Source organism: Coenobita brevimanus, chromosome 103, assembly GCF_032717465.1.
Source record: "Coenobita brevimanus isolate Jiangsu-jjx chromosome 103, ASM3271746v2, whole genome shotgun sequence".
NCBI lineage: Eukaryota > Metazoa > Arthropoda > Malacostraca > Decapoda > Coenobitidae > Coenobita > Coenobita brevimanus.
The window spans coordinates 41,559,685-41,579,219 of record NC_137056.1 but is presented as its reverse complement, the minus strand read 5'-3'; the positions used below and the strand labels follow the sequence as shown (position 1 = coordinate 41,579,219).

The following is a 19,535-nucleotide window of genomic DNA, read 5'->3' as shown; positions in this document are numbered from 1 at the left end:
TTTGAAAAACTGGAAAAGTAAAGATTTGGCCTTCATCACCCCTTCACAAGAGGTCATCCTTAAACTGTATGAAATAGTCTGTAGTTAGTAAGAAGCAAAGAGTTAGTCGCAGGAACTTGAGACTCTGTGGATACTAATCCTTCATCATCATCGTCAACAACATCTTTCTTCCTCTCCTCCTCCTCCTCCTCCTCCTCCTCATCATCATCATCATCATCATCATCATCATCATCATCATCATCATCATCATCGTCATCATCACCATCATCCAAACCTCTTTCCCCAGCCAAGAATGGGGCGAGGGATGTTAGCACTAAATCGATATCAGAATTCATTTAGCTTCGTCGTATTTTTCACCCTATTATCTACTCTAAGTGCTGAGTAGCTTTATGAATATCGATAAATGTATAAACATGGAATATTATACACGAATAAGCTTTGGAGATTTTATAATTATTGCCCCCTGTATGTGAATGTATAGTGGTGGTGTGGTGTCAGTGATGGTGGTGCTGGTGTTATTGGTGTTGTGGCTGGTAGTGGTGTTTGTGGTGGTGGGTGGTGTGGTAGTTGTGTGGTGTTCATGATGGTGGTGTGTAGTGGTGATGGTGATGATGGTAGTGTTTGTGTGGTGTTAGATGGTACTGCGGTGTTAATGATGGTGGTGGTGGGTGGTGGCAGTGTGATGTTAATGATGGTGATGGTGGTGGCGCGTGTAAGCTAGCGTTGTGGTGTTGCTGGTGTTCGTGGTGGTGGTGTTGGTGTTGTGGTGGTGGTGGTGGTGTTATGGTGTTATTGCTGAGCCACATCACAGCCACAAGCAGCGTCAGGGATTATTGCAAACTAATCCACCTGCAAATCAACATGCACGCGCCACGTAACCCTACCTGACCTTCTCTCGTTGTGTTGCACGCTGTCATCATCACCAAAATATACAAACGCACAGTATGGCAACTCCTCTGATTCTCGTCTTTTTCGGAGGTGATAAAGAATAGGATAATGAATGTAGTAAAGGAATAACGAAGACATTACGTTATTTACCGCAGCCTGATCTTTATTTGCAGTTCTTGACGCTGTAATCAAATAAAAAATACAGAGATGCACAATACAGAAATTTCACACTCTTGTTATCTTTAATGGTGATAATATGTTGAATTTTTATTACTAAATCCACAGCCACATAAAAAGATAGTCACTTCTAGGCACACTTCTGCTTTATATTCTCTTAGTTTTATTGCTCTCTCTCTCTCTCTCACCACTGCAGGGAAGAAAAACACAAAGCAGGAAGTTCATTTAGCCTCTCCAGCCTCATAATTATCCATTCATCCCCCCGAAGCCAACAGGGATCTGTGCTTCTCTTCCTCATTAACTGATATTAAAAAGCTTAATTCGTGGCAGGCGCTCGTCATCCACTCACTTAATGTAGTGCTCTCTCTCTCTCTCTCTCTCTCTTACTGCCGCCGCCGCCGCCATCGCCGCCGCCGCCGCCGCCGCCGCCACCGCCGCCATCGCCGCCGCCGCCGCCGCCGCCGCCACCGCCGCCACCACCACCACCACCACCACCACCACCACCACTACTACTATTACCACCACTACTACTACTACTACTGATCTGTCCTAAGCTGAATAAAATAGTCTGGTTGTAATAATAAAATACATATGATAAAATAAATAATAAAACAGTTACGTTACCTGACTGTTTTAATGATTCTTTATTGACAAGGAAAAACAAACGAATATTTATTATTTACCCAAATTAACACTTCTACCAAAAAATAAAAACAATAATAAAGTACGTAACCAGACTAAATTTTTCATTTTTACTGATAACGAATATACCCAAACGAATATATATTTTTCTTTTTCTCTTTTCCCGAATTCACATTTTTTCTCAATACGTTCATACAGAGTGTCATAACGGGATGGCAAAGTCCATTTAACGATGGCCATTACACGTGCAAATGGTTGAATTAATTACCTCCATTTCCAGGTGTCACTTTTAATTGCTCACGTCCTGTAAAGGCAGGTGACGTGACTTCCGGTTGCAAGTCCATTTACACGTTTCCTTTAACTGCCGTTACGTGAAGCTTGTCATTTAATTCAGGTGCAGTTTCCAGCTTACTGGAGAGAGAGAGAGAGAGAGAGAGAGAGAGAGAGAGAGAGAGAGGAACAGTCTGTAATTTCAGCATGAATTTCTGAGTCAGTTACATAAAGTTACATAAATACACAGACCATATAGACGGTCCGGCCTTAACACTAATACAGTTCTCTCTCTCTCTCTCTCTCTCTCTCTCTCTCTAACCAAGCTCCTCACAGCCAATATCGTCGACACTCCAAACGAACGGTCTGCTCTCTGAAGGTAAACAGCAATCTTACTCTCAACTGCTTGCCTAATGACATGTAGCCTGGGGATGTGTGTGTTAATCTCTCTCTCTCTCTCTCTCTTTACTGGTATCGAGCCTGAAGATGGTTTTGTTAATCTATCCCACCATTGTCTCCTTTCCATCCACTCCTCTCACACCTATCTTCAAATTTCAATCTTCTTACACCTCTCTTCCTTGATGTTCTCTCACCTTTTCACCCACCTGCAGTCTTATCCATCTACCTATACCTAAGAAGCCAGCACTCATCTCCTTCAGTGTATCTTCTATAAATCTATCTATCAATCTTCAACCCTCTATCCAACACATCAATGCGGCCATAACCCATCCACCGCTCCCATTATCACCATTATCTGCCCTCCCATCTTCATCCCTTAGTTTAATACGCCTTCTACACCTCTTATCATCCTTTATCCTTATCTATCCCTCCTCTCCTTTCGTACATCTTATCCTCTTACGTCTGCGTTCCTTATAAAACCATGATGCATAATCCATCTCTGCATGTCTTTACTCCCAGTACTTTCCTTTATTTAGTAAGCCCTTCTCTTAATAATCTGCTCGGTAAATCTTCATCTGAGGGAACTGGGTCACAACTTAAATGTCCTGTCTCGGCGATATGATACACGATGAGCTTTAGTTATCAGGTAGGAATGAGTCTCCTTGGTTACTAGTCAGATTAACCCTCCAATCTCTTTACTGTACATCTGGACATCAACTGAGCAGAAAGGAGATAGGAATCTGTTAGGTTGCATTAAACGTACTATACTTCCTTTCCAATCCTACATCTATCCACCTCCTCGCACCCTCCATCCTTCCTCCCCTTAAATACACAGTCTTTTTAAGGCTCTATTAATTATCTATCCATATCCTTCCATCCTTAACCCTCTTCTCCCTCCCAGCATCTCTTCCCCCGTCTTCAGCTTGCTAACTCCCTTTCTCCTTCTTATATCTCTATTACTATTTCACATCCAACCCTTATAGATGAACCATTTTCTTTTATCCCTCCACCCTCCATCCCACTTCCACATCACCACATCCCTATATCCTCTATCTCTCTTCCATTCCACCACATCCCTACATCCTTCATCTCTCATCCATTTCCCCACATCCCTCCATCCCTCTTCCAATCTCCTTATCCATTTCCCCACATCCCTCCATCCCTCTTCCAATCTCCTTATCCTTCTATCCTCTATCCCTCTTCTCCACGCACCTGCTCCCTTATCCTCAGCTTACTAACCCGCCGGACAGATGGCCAGTCAATTCCCTGGCCACCCACTCGCCTCTGATCAGCTCATCCCACACGGTCCACTCAAGAGGCAGGTGTGTTGGGGGTCGGAAGCCTTGATGAAGCCTCCCACTGCGCCACAATATTGCTCCCCTGGCCAACAGCTGCTCCCTAACGCTATGTATATTACGCTAGAGATATATTGCTGCGGCAGGAGTGCATTAAACGCCAAGAACACTTCAATATTGGATCAGAAGCCAGACTGGATTCATGTGACTGGATTCATGTTTGGCTGGACCAAGGCATTCACTCTATATACAACTCTAGTATACGTTTGCAAAATATACACGTCACCAAATTACTATAACGTTAAACTATACGTGGCTTAAACTACCTAATCACTCCGTCTGTCTGTCACCTGTGGCGCAATCATAGGTCAGATGATACATGGGTGAAATAAAATAGAGCTTTCATGTCTTCCTATCCTCATCTTTTACTATTAAAAACTGACAGTCACGGTCTGCTGCTGTCTGCTTTTCTCTGTACTCCTTTGAACTCCTTTGTACTCCTCTGAACCCCCTTTGTACTGCTTTGAACCCCTCTGTACTCCTCTTACCTTTGAACTCCTTAGTGCTCATTGGAATTCCTTTGTACTCGAACTCATTTGAACTCCTCTCAACTTATTTGAACTTCTTTGTATTCATTTTAACTTTGTACTCCTCTGACCTCCTTTGAACTCACTTGAACTCCTTTGTATTCGTTTGAACTCCTTTGTACTCATTTGAACTCCTTTGCATATGCTAACGAAAAGGGAGGCAACAGGCAAGAATACTCCCTCTGACATAATTCAAGTTGCATACATTATCCTCACCTCGCCTCTTGCCTCCCCCACCATATGACTTGCAGCTTCTGTCACCAGCAATTAGGCTTCATCAAGGTAGTTTGCACCTGAATTAAACTAACACCGCCAGGCTCGTACACTCCACTCTCAGTTAAATACGATTACTTTCTGTTACCTGAAATAGACTACTAGAATTGTTCCGACGAAGAGAGGGGTAATAGGAACAGCATTTTGTGTGTGTGTGTGTGTGTGTGTGTGTGTGTGTGTGTGTGTGTGTGTGTGTGTGTGTGTGTGTGTGTGAGAGAGAGAGAGAGAGAGAGAGTAAAACACCCATCCCAAGGCTAGATATCATGAAGCAAGAAAGTGACAGTAAATTTGTTGCTTTAACTCTCAGAAAAAAAAAAAAAAAAAAAAAAAAAAAAAAAATTCAGGCATGAGCTGAAACAGCGAGGGTTAAGTAAATGGAAGTATAGTCCTTTCACGCTAACTTGGCCCAGATTTTCGTCCTTTCTGCGACTTATTCCACGTAGCTCCTTGTAAGATCAAGTCGTTACTATAGCTCTCCTTCCTCTCCATATCACGCCTTCATGACTATCAACATATTCTAGTATTAATCTACTTAAAAGTCAGCGGTCATGATGGAGGGATGGCAATTTTAGGCTATGTTAGAGGGGAAAAGGGTATAGTTATCTCCCTAGCCTCATCTAAACGAGAACCCGGTGCACTGCAGGCTGATATCGCCCTTGTCCTGCTATGTAACATCCTCCATTCAAGGGTAGAGAGTGAGCTGAGGGACACGTGCATACCTAAGCAGCAGAATTACCAAGTTAAATCAGTGCCACCACGTGAAGGCGACCCTCGGCAGCACCTAGAGAGTTAAGATAGAGTTTATGCAGAGAATTAATTGGATCTACATATTCTGCACAGTACCTCTTACTGATTAATTTGCCCATAAAAAGACTCCAAATATTAATACAGAATCTAATAAATCCTCCTCCTCCTCCTCCTCCTCCTACTACTACTACTACTACTACTACTATCACCACCACTACCACTGCTAGTACTACTGCTACTACTACCGGTACTGATACCACTACTATTACTACTACTACCACCACCACTACCACTACTACTATTACTACTACTACTACTCTACTTTTGTTATGGATTTTTTAATTCATGCAATTTGACAAATTTCATGAGCAACGTCATACTTGAAGATAATATAAAAATCTAATAAGAAAATTATATCACCGTAAATTAGTACAGGTATACAAGGTGAGTTTTAAGCACCACATTTCGCTCGAATCGTAAGTGCCTTTGGGAATTTCGTAACTTCTAATTTACGATTTTTTCTGCACACTACACCTCAATATCCTTGTGAACGTTACTGGCGCAAATAACTTCTATATAAAAGCGATACATGAAGCATACAAGAGAAAGTTAATGGGTAATATGAGAAATAAATCGCTAAGGATGAGGTGCAACGATGCCGCCCATGCCACTCAGAACCCAGGCCTGTCTCTTCTCACCATCAACTTCTGTTCAGTGTAAAACATTTCACCTCAACCACATACCCGTTACACTAAATTATAACCATTCATGTCTAGCATATTTCTGTTACATCTCTACTGTAACTATACCCTGTTTGATTGCCATGTGCAAGTGAAATGTATGGGGCAAGTAGAGTGTGTTTGAATCGCGGCTGCTGATTGGCCGCCGATGATGTCACTGAAGTAAATGCAGGCATGCATTATAATGCAACATGCGGACGTAGGTGTACACCATGGGTGGATGTAGTGCAACATGCGGACGTGGGTGTACACCATGGGTGGATGTAGTGCAACATCCAGACGTAGGTGTACACCGTAGGTGGATGTAGTGCAACATGCGGACGTGGGTGTACACCATGGGTGGATGTAGTGCAACATGCGGACGTGGGTGTACACCATGGGTGGATGTAGAGCAACATGCGGACGTGGATGTACACCGTGGGTGGATGTAGTGCAACATACGGACGTGGGTGTACACCGTGGGTGGATGTAGTGCAACATGCGGACGTGGGTGTACACCGTGGGTGGATGTAGTGCAACATGCGGACGCAGGTGTACACCGTAAGTGGATGTAGTGCAACATGCGGACGTAGGTGTACACCGTGGGTGGATGTAGTGCAACATGCGGACATGGGTGTACACTGTGGGTGGATGTAATGCAACATGCGGACGTGGGTTACACCGTGGGTGGATGTAGTCCAACATGTGGACGTGGGTGTACACCGTGGGTGGATGTAATGCAACATGCGGACGTGGGAGTACACCGTGGGTGGATAATTTATTTCAAACGTCACCTATCGTTTTATAAAACTTTATAATCAACTTTAATTTTCTTTGATAACGGTAAACTTTTTAAGGTAATTTTGACTTCTTTAGCTTTGGAAATTATTCCATATTTAAACTGGCTGCTTGTATTTCTAGCAATTGAAAAATGAAAAAATATATATGTGTGTGTTAATGTAAGAACAGCTGTAGAGTTACATCAAGGGCGGCCAGTCAGCAGCCGCCACTCCAACACACCCTACTTGCCCCATACATCTCACCTGCACAGCTCAATCCAACACACCCTACTATCCCCATACATCTCACCTGCACAGCTCAATCAAACACACCCTACTCGCCCATACATCTCACCTGCACAGCTCAATCAAACACACCCTACTGCCCCATACATCTCACCTGCACAGCTCAATCAAACACACCCTACTCGCCCATACATCTCACCTGCACAGCTCAATCAAACACACCCTACTCGCTCCATACATCTCACCTGCACAGCTCAATCAAACACACCCTACTCGCCCCATACATCTCACCCGCACAGCTCAATCAGACACACCCTACTCGCCATATACATCTCACCTACACAGCTCAATCAGACACACCCTACTCGTCCCATACATCTCACCTGCACAGCTCAATCAAACACACCCTACTCGCCCCATACATATCACCTGCACAGCTCATTCAAACATACCCTACTCGCCCCATACATCTCACCTGCTCAGGGAAATCAAACATACCCTACTCGCACCATACATCTCACCTGCACAGGTTCGTCAAACACGGTTTAATAATATTATGGTTGAAGAAGTAATAAACTCTACGGTATTTGGTTACCATGTTTTATTATATTTTCTAATTATATCCTGTTTGATTGCCCTGTGCAGGTGAGATGTATGGGGCGAGTAGGGTGTGTTTGATTGCCCTGTGCAGGTGAGATGTATGGGGCGAGTGGGGTGTGTTTGATTGCACTGTGATGGTGAGATGTATGGGGCGAGTAGGGTGTGTTTGATTGCCCTGTGCAGTTGAGATGTATGGGGCGAGTAGGGTGTGTTTGATTGCCCTGTGCAGGTGAGATGTATGGGGCGAGTAGGGTGTGTTTGATTGCCCTGTGCAGGAGATGTATGGGGCGAGTAGGGTGTGTCTGATTGACATGTGCAGGTGAGATGTATGGGGCTAGTAGGGTGTGTTTGATTAAGTTGTGCAGGTAAGATGTATGGGGCGAGTAGGGTGTGTTGGAGTGGCGGCTGCTGACTGGCCGCCCTTAGTGTAAATCTACAGCCGTTCTTACATTAACACACAAATATATATTTTTTCATTTTTCAATTGCTTGCAATACAAGCAGCCAGTTTAAATATGGAATAATTTCCAAATCTAAAGAGGTCAAAATTACCTTAAAAAGTTTACGTTATCAAAGACAATTAAAGTTGATTATAAAGTTTTATAAAACGATGAGTGACGTTTGATATAAATTATCCACCCACGGTGTACACCCACGTCCGCATGTTGCACTATATCCACCCACGGTGTACACCCACGTCCGCATGTTGCACTACATCCACCCACGGTGTACACCCATGTCCGCATGTTGCACTACAACCACCCACGGTGTACACCCACGTCCGCATGTTGCACTACATCCACCCACAGTGTACACCCACGTCCGCATGTTGCACTACATCCACCCACGGTGTACACCTACGTCCGCATGTTGCACTACATCCACCCACGGTGTACACCCACGTCCGCATGCTGCACTACATCCACCCACGGTGTACACCTACGTCCGCATGTTGCACTACATCCACCCACGGTGTACACCTACGTCCGCATGTTGCACTACATCCACCCACGGTGTACACCCACGTCCGCATGTTGCACTGCATCCACCCACGGTGTACACCCACGTCTGCATGTTGCACTACATCCACCCACGGTGTACACCCAAGTCCGCATGTTGCACTACATCCACCCACGGTGTACACCCACGTCCGCATGTTATACTGCATCCACCCACGGTGTACAACCATGCCTGCATGTTGCACTACATCCACCCACGGTGTACACCCACGTCCGCATGTTGCATTACATCCACCCACGGTGTACACCCACGTCTGCATGTTGCACTACATCCACTCCCGGTGTACACCTACGTCCGCATGTTGCACTACATCCATCCACGGTGTACACCACGTCCGTATGTTGCACTACATCCACCCACGGTGTACACCCACGTCCGCATGTTGCACTACATCCACCCACGGTGTACACCTGCGTCCGCATGTTGCACTACATCCACCCACGGTGTACAACTACGTCCGCATGTTGCACTACATCCACCCACGTTGTACACCCACGTCCGCATGTTGCACTACATCCACCCACGGTGTACACCTACGTCCGCATGTTGCACTACATCCACCCACGGTGTACACCTACGTTCCCATGTTGCACTACGTCCACTAATGGTGTACACCCACGTCCGCATTTTGCACTACATAGACCCATGGTGTACAACTACGTCCGCATGTTGCACTACATCCACCCACGGTGTACACCTACTGTATGTTCGCATGTTGCACTACAATACATGCCTGCATTTACTTCAATGACATCATCGGCGGCCAATCAGCAGCCGCCAATGAAACACACCCTACTTGCCCCATACATCTCACCCGCACAGCTCAATCAGACACACCCTACTCGCCATATACATCTCACCTGCACAGCTCAATCAGACACACCCTACTCGCCCCATACATATCACCTGCACAGCTCAATCAAACACACCCTACTCGCCCCATACATATCACCTGCTCAGGGATATCAAACATACCCTACTCGCCCCATACATCTCACCTGCACAGGTTCGTCAAACACGGTATAATAATATTAGGGTTGAAAAAGTAATAAACTCTACGGTATTTGGTTATCATGTTTTATTATATTTTCTAATTATATCCTGTTTGATTGCGCTGTGCAGGTGAGATGTATGGGGCGAGTAGGGTGTGTTTGATTGCCCTGTGCAGGTGAGATGTATGGGGCGAGTAGGGTGTGTTTGATTGCCCTGTGCAGGTGAGATGTATGGGGCGAGTAGGGTGTGTCTGATTGACATGTGCAGGTGAGATGTATGGGGCGAGTAGGGTGTGTTGGACTGAGCTGTGCAGGTGAGATGTATGGGGCGAGTAGGGTGTGTTGGAGTGGCGGCTGCTGACTGGCCGCCCTTGATGTAAATCTACAGCTGTTCTTACATTAACACACACATATATATTTTTTCATTTTTCAATTGCTTGCAATACAAGCAGCCAGTTTAAATATAGAATAATTTCCAAAGCTAAAGAGGTCAAAATTACCTTAAAAAGTTTACCGTTATCAAAGAAAATTAAAGTTGATTATAAAGTTTTATAAAACGATAGGTGACGTTTGAAATAAATTATCCACCCACGGTGTACACCCACGTCCGCATATTGCACTACATCCACCCACGGTGTACACCCACGTCCGCATGTTGCACTACATCCACCCACGGTGTACACCCACGTCCGCATGTTGCACTACATCCACCCACGGTGTACACCCACGTCCGCATGTTGCACTACATCCACCCACAGTGTACACCCACGTCCGCATGTTGCACTACATCCACCCACGGTGTACACCTACGTCCGCATGTTGCACTACATCCACCCATGGTGTACACCCACGTCCGCATGTTGCACAACATCCACCCACGGTGTACACCTACGTCCGCATGTTGCACTACATCCACCCACGGTGTACATCCAATCCGCATGTTGCACTGCATCCACCCACGGTGTACACCTACGTCTGCATGTTGCACTACATCCAACCACGGTGTACACCCACGTCCGCATGTTGCACTACATCCACCCACGGTGTACACCCACGTCCGCATATTGTACTGCATCCACCCACGGTGTACACCCATGTCTGCATGTTGCACTACATCCACCCACGGTGTACACCCACGTCCGCATGTTGCACTACATCCACCCACGGAGTACACCTACGTCCGCATGTTGCACTACATCCACCCACGGTGTACACCCACGTCTGCATGTTGCACTACATCCACCCCCGGTGTACACCTACGTCCGCATGTTGCACTACATCCACCCACGGTGTACACAACGTCCGTATGTTGCACTACATCCACCCACGGTGTACACCCACGTCCGCATGTTGCACTACATCCACCCACGGTGTACACCCACGTCTGCATGTTGCACTACATCCACCCCCGGTGTACACCTACGTCCGCATGTTGCACTACATCCACCCACGGTGTACACAACGTCCGTATGTTGCACTACATCCACCCACGGTGTACACCCACGTCCGCATGTTGCACTACATCCACCCACGGTGTACACCTGCGTCCGCATGTTGCACTACATCCACCCACGGTGTACAACTAAGTCCGCATGTTGCACTACATCCACCCACGTTGTACACCCACGTCCGCATGTTGCACTACATCCACCCACGGTGTACACCTACGTCCGCATGTTGCACTACATCCACGCACGGTGTACACCTACGTTCGCATGTTGCACTACGTCCACCAATGGTGTACACCCACGTCCGCATGTTGCACTACATCCACCCACGGTGTACACCTACGTCAGCATGTTGTACTATATCCACCCACGGTGTACACTCACGTCCGTATGTTGCACTTCATCCATCCTCAGTGTACACCTACGTCCGCATGTTGCACTATAATATCCACCCACGGTGTACACCTGCGTCTGCATGTTGCACTACATCCACCCACGGTGTACATCTACGTCCGCATGTTGCACTACAATACATACCTGCATTTACTTCAATGACATAATCGGCGGCCAATCAGCAGCCGCCAATCAAACACACCCTACTCGCCCCATACATCTCACCCGCACAGCTCAATCAGACACACCCTACTCGTCCCATACATCTCACCTGCACAGCTCAAACACACCCTACTCGCCCCATACATATCACCTGCACAGCTCAATCAAACACACCCTACTCGCCCCATACATCTCACCTGATCAGAGAAATCAAACATACCCTACTCGCCCCATACATCTCACCTGCACAGGTTCGTCAAACACGGTAAATAATATTATGGTTGAAGAAGTAATAAACTCTACGGTATTTGGTTACCATGTTTTATTATATTTTCTAATTATATCCTGTTTGATTGCCCTGTGCAGGTGAGATGTATGGAGCGAGTAGGGTGTGTTTGATTGCCCTGTGCAGGTGAGATGAATGGGGCGAGTGGGGTGTGTTTGATTGCCCTGTGCAGTTGAGATGTATGGGACGAGTAGGGTGTGTCTGATTGACATGTGCAGGTGTGATGTATAGGGCTAGTAGGGTGTGTCTGATTGACATGTGCAGGTGAGATGTATGGGGCGAGTAGGGTGTGTTGGAGTGGCGGCTGCTGACTGGCCGCCCTTGATGTAAATCTACAGCTGTTCTTACATTAACACACATATATATATATTTTTTCATTTTTCAATTGCTTGAAATACAAGCAGCCAGTTTAAATATGGAATAACTTCCAAAGCTAAAGAGGTCAAAATTACCTTAAAAAGTTTACCGTTATCAAAGAAAATTAAAGTTGATTATAAAGTTTTATAAAACGATAAGTGACGTTTGAAATAATTTATCCACCCACGGTGTACACTCACGTCCGCATGTTGCATTACATCCACCCACGGTGTACACCCACGTCCGCATATTGCACTACATCCACCCACGGTGTACACCTACGTCCGCATGTTGCACTATATCCACCCACAGGGTACACCCACGTCCGCATGTTGCACTACATCCACCCACGGTGTACACCTACGTCCGCATGTTGCACTACATCCACCCACGGTGTACACCCACGTCCGCATGTTGCACTACATCCATCCACGGTGTACACCTACGTCCGCATGTTGCACTACATCCACCCACGGTGTACACCCACGTCCGCATGTTGCACTGCATCCGCCCACGGTGTACACCCACGTCTGCATGTTGAACTACATCCACCCACGGTGTACACCCAAGTCCGCATGTTGCACTACATCCAACCACGGTGTACACCCACGTCCGCATGTTGTACTGCATCCACCCACGGTGTACACCCATGTCTGCATGTTGCACTACATCCACCCACGGTGTACACCCACGTCCGCATGTTGCACTACATCCACCGACGGAGTACACCTACGTCCGCATGTTGCATTACATGCACCCACGTTGTACACCTACGTCCGCATGTTGCACTACATCCACCCACGGTGTACACCTACGTCCGCATGTTGCACTACGTCCACCAATGGTGTACACGTCCGCATGTTGCACTACATCCACCCACGGTGTACACCTACGTCAGCATGTTATACTACATCCACCCACGGTGTACACTCACGTCCGCATGTTGCACTTCATCCATCCTCAGTGTACACCTACGTCCGCATGTTGCACTATAATATCCACCCACGGTGTAAACCTGCGTCCGCATGTTGCACTACATCCACCCACGGTGTACACCTACGTCCGCATGTTGCACTACAATACATGCCTGCATTTACTTCAATGACATAATCGGCGGCCAATCAGCAGCCGCCAATCAAACACACCCTACTTGCCCCATACATCTCACCTGCACAGGGCAATCAAACACACCCTACTCGCCCCATACATCTCTCCTGCACAGGGCAATCAGACACACCCTACTTGCCCCATACATCTCACCTGCACAAGGCAATCAAATAGACTATAGTTCTGATCATGTCCATCAAGGACGCCACTTTAGCAACTGTAATGTATACATCTATATTCGTTAAAAAACGTATATTACAGTTGTTTACAGACTTCTATATTCATCCCCCTCGATTTCCGTAAAGGACAGACAAGCAGGCAGACAAAGATTATATATACGGTACTGTATATATATATATATATATATATATATATATATATATATATATATATATATATATATATATATATATATATATATATGAAACATACCATTATCAATTATACTTTCTTAACCTCAAGACTCCATCAGTAAAAGGCTAATATGTATCACCAAAATATAACTTATACCTGTGATTAAATATTCTAACAGTACAACAGCAACGCTTCCCATATATTTAATGCACGTAAAGAAAATAAATTTGTACTCACCGTAAATCAACTAAGAGTAAACGCCTTTCCAATATACAGTATATCATCCACGATATAGATTATACTCTAGTCTCCAACGCATTATATTCCAAATTTGTCCACACACATATAGATCTATCCATCCATCCATCCATTATTCAATACACCCATCCATCCATCAATTCCTCCCTCATTCCACCCATTCATCTACCAGTCCCTCTTTCCTTCCTTTCATCCCACCCTCCCTCCCCACATCAATTCATCCCCCCTTCCTCCCTCCCCCCATCAATTCATCCCTCCCTCCATCCACTCAGCCTTACCATTGATGGAGAGCCCCGGGGCGGACGTGAATTTGGCCACATCGACGATCTTGACCGCGAATTGCTGGTTGGTCTCCCTGTGCACACACCGCCGCACCAGGCTGAACGGGCCCCTGTAGGGAGGAGGGCGGCGTTAGTGTGGTTGGAGGGGTGATTGGGGGTGACTGGGGTGGGTAAAGTAATTAGAGGGATGATCGGGTGGTTAGAAGGGTGATTGGGGTGAGCAGGGCGATTAGAGGGGTGACTGGGGAGAACAAAGTGATTAGAGGGGAGATTGGGGAAGATAACTGGGTGAGTAGAGGTGAATGGGGTGGGCAGAGTGATTAGAGGGGTAACTGGGGTGAGGAAAGTGATTAGAGGGGTGATTGGGTGGGATAATTGGGTGATTGGAAGTGGGATGAGAGTGAGACAGGGGGTTCCAGGGTTGAATGGAGTGAGGAAAGTGATTGGGGGACTAAACTGGGCGATTAAATTGATTATAAGGATGACTGGAGAGGAGTGAAGTGATTGGAGAAGCAAATGGGATGGATAAATGGATGTGAGAGAGAGAGAGTGTGTGTGTGTGTGTGTGTGTGTGTGTGTGTGTGTGTGTGTGTGTGTGTGTGTGTGTGTGTGTGTGTGTGTGTGTGTGTGTGTGTGTGTGTGTGTGTGCTTGGTTGGGAAGTGATTAGAGGGATGAATGGGTCGGGTAACAGGGTGGTTCGACGTCAAGTGGGGTGAAGGAAATGATTTAAGAGCTGAATGGGATGAGGAAAATGAGGACAGGACTACGCAGGGTGAGGTGAAGGTGAGGAAAATGATGCTAGGACCGGGTGAAGTGAGTGTGAGGAAGATAATGACAGGGCTATAATGAGTCAGTGAAGAGATTATATTCCTAAACAGATTGGTGAAAGGGGAGAGTGGTAATCTGAAGGCTCCCTTGTTGGTTCACCTCTCTCAGCTCACACAACGTTGCGCCAGGCTGAGAGGCCCCCTGGCGAGAGAAGAGCTTGGAGAGTGATAACAGGAGTGAATAGGTGAGATAACTGGGTGACTGGGTGTGCAGTGGGTTGTGGGAATTGATAAGTGGGGTGAATGAGTTGACCTGAGAGGGAGGGAAGTTATTTCAGAGGTGAATGGGGTGGCGCGAGGGTGGGGAAAGTGATTACAGGAGAGGACTGGAGTGAGGAAAGTGACTGTAGGGATGAATGAGTGGAAAGGATGGGAGATGATTGTAGAGATGAATAGCTGAGTGAGAAGGATGAGAGTGATTGTAGGAAATGATGATAGGAATGAGGAAAGTGATGTGAGAGCGGGGAAAATGATTAGAGAGCTAAAACGAGTGAGGAAAGTGATCAGAAAGGTGAACGAAAATGTTAGCTTAGTAAGTGAACATGAAGTGGGGAATGGGGAAAGTGATGAGAGGTGTAAGTGGGCCGCAGAAGAGGGAAGAGTTAGTGTTTGGTGGAGGAGTGACTGGAAGGTTTAATGGGTGGGGTAATTGGGTGATTGGACGTGAGGTGAGGAGAGAGAGAGAGAGAGAGAGAGAGAGAGAGAGAGAGAGAGAGAGAGAGAGAGAGAGAGAGAGAGAGAGAGAGAGAGAGAGTATACTAAATCCCAAGGTATACAGCCCGGCGGACTTACGTTTAGATAATGGCAGACATTTGTAACGCTGTCAAATTAGCATGAAGTTCACATTACCACCCGCCCCTTGACAATCCTGATATATTTTTTACTCTACAGGTTATATACACCCTGAAATATACTGGATCTACTCTGGATATGCTGTATGAACACTGTATACTCTGAATTAATGTATGATTTTAACTAGAACATAATCCTCCACGTAAGAATTTTATATCTACCAGACTGAAAGGAAAATGATGACGATTCTGTAAATAATTGTGTTTTACGAGAATTAACCATTTACATTTTTTTATGTGAGGAAGAAGGAACCAAAGGCAGATTCTGACTTACAAACGATATATTTTTCTCTACATCTTTTTCAGCCGACACAAAACTCAAAATGAAGCTACTTACTATAATGCTAAAAAAAAAAATACCTTTCCCCTTAAAGAGAGAGAGAGAGAGAGAGAGAGAGAGAGAGAGAGAGAGAGAGACATTCCTCCAAACACCATCTTTACCCGAGATCGATTTTTTTCCTGTTCACTGATTTTCTCGTTTTTTGTTTCTTTTTTCTGTTATTATTTTCATTTTTTTTACATTTTCCTGATCCTCAATAACTCCAAAGTGCTTCATGGTAACCCTTGAGTTCTCTCTCTCTCTCTCTCTCTCTCATTTGTCTACCTAATTTCTATACCTGTATTTTGTAACCCTGACTTTCCCTATGGCTCAAAATTTCTGTGTTTCCATTTTCCTGACTGATATTCCTATTTTCCGCTTCTGTAATTATCTGAGAATATTTATGATTATTTACCTTTACTGTATTCTACTTCCTTGTATCCTTCTAACGCTCTCTTTATATTTATCTGATTAATTTTCTACCTCTATCCTACTTCCTTGTATTCCCGTATTCTTCCACTGTAACCCCGTCTTCGGCCTCCCTTATTATTATTATTATTATTATTATTATTATTATCAGCAGTAGTAGAAGTAGCAGTTATTTACTTATTCAATTATTTTATTATTATTAATATTATTATTATTATTATCACCATCATCATCATTATTTTCATTATTATTATTATTATTTTATTATTATTATTATTATTATTATTATTATTATTATTATTATTCATCACTCTTATTCTTATTATTAATATTACTATCATCTCTCCTATTCTTTTTTTATTCCACTCACAAATCCCTTATGCAATTCCCTCACCCTCCACCCCACCGCTTGCCGCCTGAAGGTCTCTCCCTCCCTCTATTAACTCGTCCATCTCTCTTGTAGTGTCTGTCAGTCCCAGTCTCTCTCCCCCTTGTTCTCTCGCCCTCAGTCTTTCTCTCTCTTTCTGTTCCCCTCCCGCTGTCACCCTCTCTCTTTCTCTCTCATTCTTTTCCCCTCCGTTCTGTCACTCCCTCTCTTTCTCCTCTTTCCATTCTCTTTTCTTCTTCTCATTCTTTTACCTTTCAACCAATACTTCTTTTGCTTATATTTTTTCCTTCCTGACTTCCTACAAATTCCTTTCCTTAACAGTTACTAAATCTACATTCTTAGACACGAAGCCAAGCGTACAAGATAAACAGAAGCTTAATTTCAAGATGCTGGTTGCTGCTACTCCTTCACCTCATCTCAAAAGACTTAATGTATATTGCAAAATTTTCCACTTCCCCCTTCCCTCTTCCTCTCCCTCTTTCCTCCTTTCCCTCCCTCCCTTCCTCCCCCTCCCACACACACGCTCCGGTCATCTATCTTTCGCTAACTGGCCCTCACCACCGTCCACTCTCATTAGTGTTCCAAGTCTTATGTTTCTCCTTGAAGAATGACCTGACCAAAACACTCCACGGCTCTCTCTTTAGTCTTCCTTCGTGCGTTCCGTCGTTTTACTTCCTGCCCGATGAAGCTAATTCTTTTCTTTTTATTTTTATCTTCCTTTTTCTTTCTTTCTTTTCTCTCCTTCTAGTTTCATTTGTTTTATTTACGTATATCACACTGACTGAGAGAGAGAGAGAGAGAGAGAGAGAGAGAGAGAGAGAGAGAGAGCAAGAACCTCGTATTCTCCCTCCTCCTTTTATATCGTGAGAGAGAGAGAGAGAGAGAGAGAGAGAGAGAGAGAGAGAGAGAGAGAGAGAAACGTCCTCGGGGTGAAAAATTTAATTAACACTGATCTTAGTTCATCCTGTGTAAAGAACGAGGGATAAAACAAGGCCACAGCATAGATCCAACTCACGTTCCCTTGATTAAACGGATCCACAAATCGTCTGAGCAAAAACCGCCTGTCATTTTTTAACTTTGAAAATTTTGCCTCATGGGAACCTCACACTGTGCTCAACCACCTCCTAACCCCACCCACCTCTCTCTCTCTCTCTCTCTCTCAGTAAAATCGTCAGGAGGCGTACGGAATAAAAAATGTGTCAACGTACTGAAAAGATTGACCTGAGAGAGAGAGAGAGAGAGAGAGAGAGAGAGAGAGAGAGAGAGAGAGAGAGAGAGAATGTAAGAGAGAGAAGCGAACAATGGACACAGGAAATGGCCAGGAGGAAGGAGAAAATAAAAGAAGAGAGGAAGGAGGAGATGGGGAGAGAGGAGGGAGGCATTGTGGAGAGAGGGAGAGAAAGAGCGAGATGTGAAGGGAGAAAGAGGGAGATGTGGAGAGAGAGGGAGATGTGGAGGGAGAAAGAGGGAGATGTGGAGAAAGAGGGAGATGTGGAGAACGAGGGAGATGTGAAGGAAGAAAGAGGGAGATGTGGAAAGAGAAATAGGGAGATGTGGAGGGAGAATGAGGGAAATGTGGAGGGAGAAAAGGGAGATGTGGAAAGAGAAAGAGGGAGATGTGGAGAGATCAAGAGGGAGATGTGGAGGGAGAAAGAGGGAGATGTGGAGGGAGAAAGAGAGAGATGTGAAGAGAGAGAAAGAGGGAGACGTGGAGAGAGAAAGAAGGAGTTGTAGAGATAAAGAGGAAGATGTGGAGGAAGAAAGAGGGAGATGGTGAGAGAGAAAGGGGGAGATGTGGAGGGAGAAAGAGGGAGATGTGGAGGGAGAAAGAGGGAGATGGTGAGAGAGAAAGAGGAAGATGTGGAGAGAGAAAGAGGGAGATGTGGAGGGGGAAAGAGGGAGATGCGGAGGGAAAAAGAGGAATATGTGGAGGGAGAAAGAGGGAGAAGTGGAGAGAAAGAAGGGGGTGGAGAGAGAGGGAGGGAGAAATCTGTGTGGAAGGAAAATTATATGGAGAGATTAGGAGAGGGTAAGAATGGATTTGGAGAGAGGGAAGAGAAAGGAATACCAGAAGAGGGCAATATCTGGAGAGGCAAATATGTGGAGAGGAGGAGAAGGGAGGAATAAAGAGGGATAGAGGAATATGCGGAAAAAAGGGAGGAGGTGGAAGTGAAGGTGAAGGAAGAGGAAGGAGGAGGGAGTGGAGGTAGAAAGCGGGAGAAAAAAACTGAGGTGAAGGAGAGAAGAAAAGGAAAATACTGAAAACAAATAAGGTAAAAAAAAATGTGAACCGAAAAAAAAGACAATATTCCAACAACGAGAGGAGGAAATAAACACGAGAGGGAAAGAACTACAGTAAAACAGAAACGCCTCATCTTCTCTCCTATTTTTATTTCTTGGAGACGACGTAGTGGACTAAGATTTATATTATCCTTCAAACG

The 19,535-nt window shown here is 45.3% G+C and overlaps 1 protein-coding gene across 1 annotated transcript in view; it reads right to left on the bottom strand.

Moving 5' to 3' along the window:
* Positions 1 to 19,535, bottom strand: part of LOC145415689 (peripheral plasma membrane protein CASK-like) — a 332,311-nt gene that overhangs the window by 42,778 nt on the left and 269,998 nt on the right. Inside the window, exon 2 of the mRNA XM_080284903.1 lies at positions 14,277 to 14,389. Within this exon, the coding sequence (XP_080141029.1) occupies positions 14,277 to 14,389 (113 nt within the window). The remainder of the gene's footprint in view (positions 1 to 14,276; positions 14,390 to 19,535) is intronic.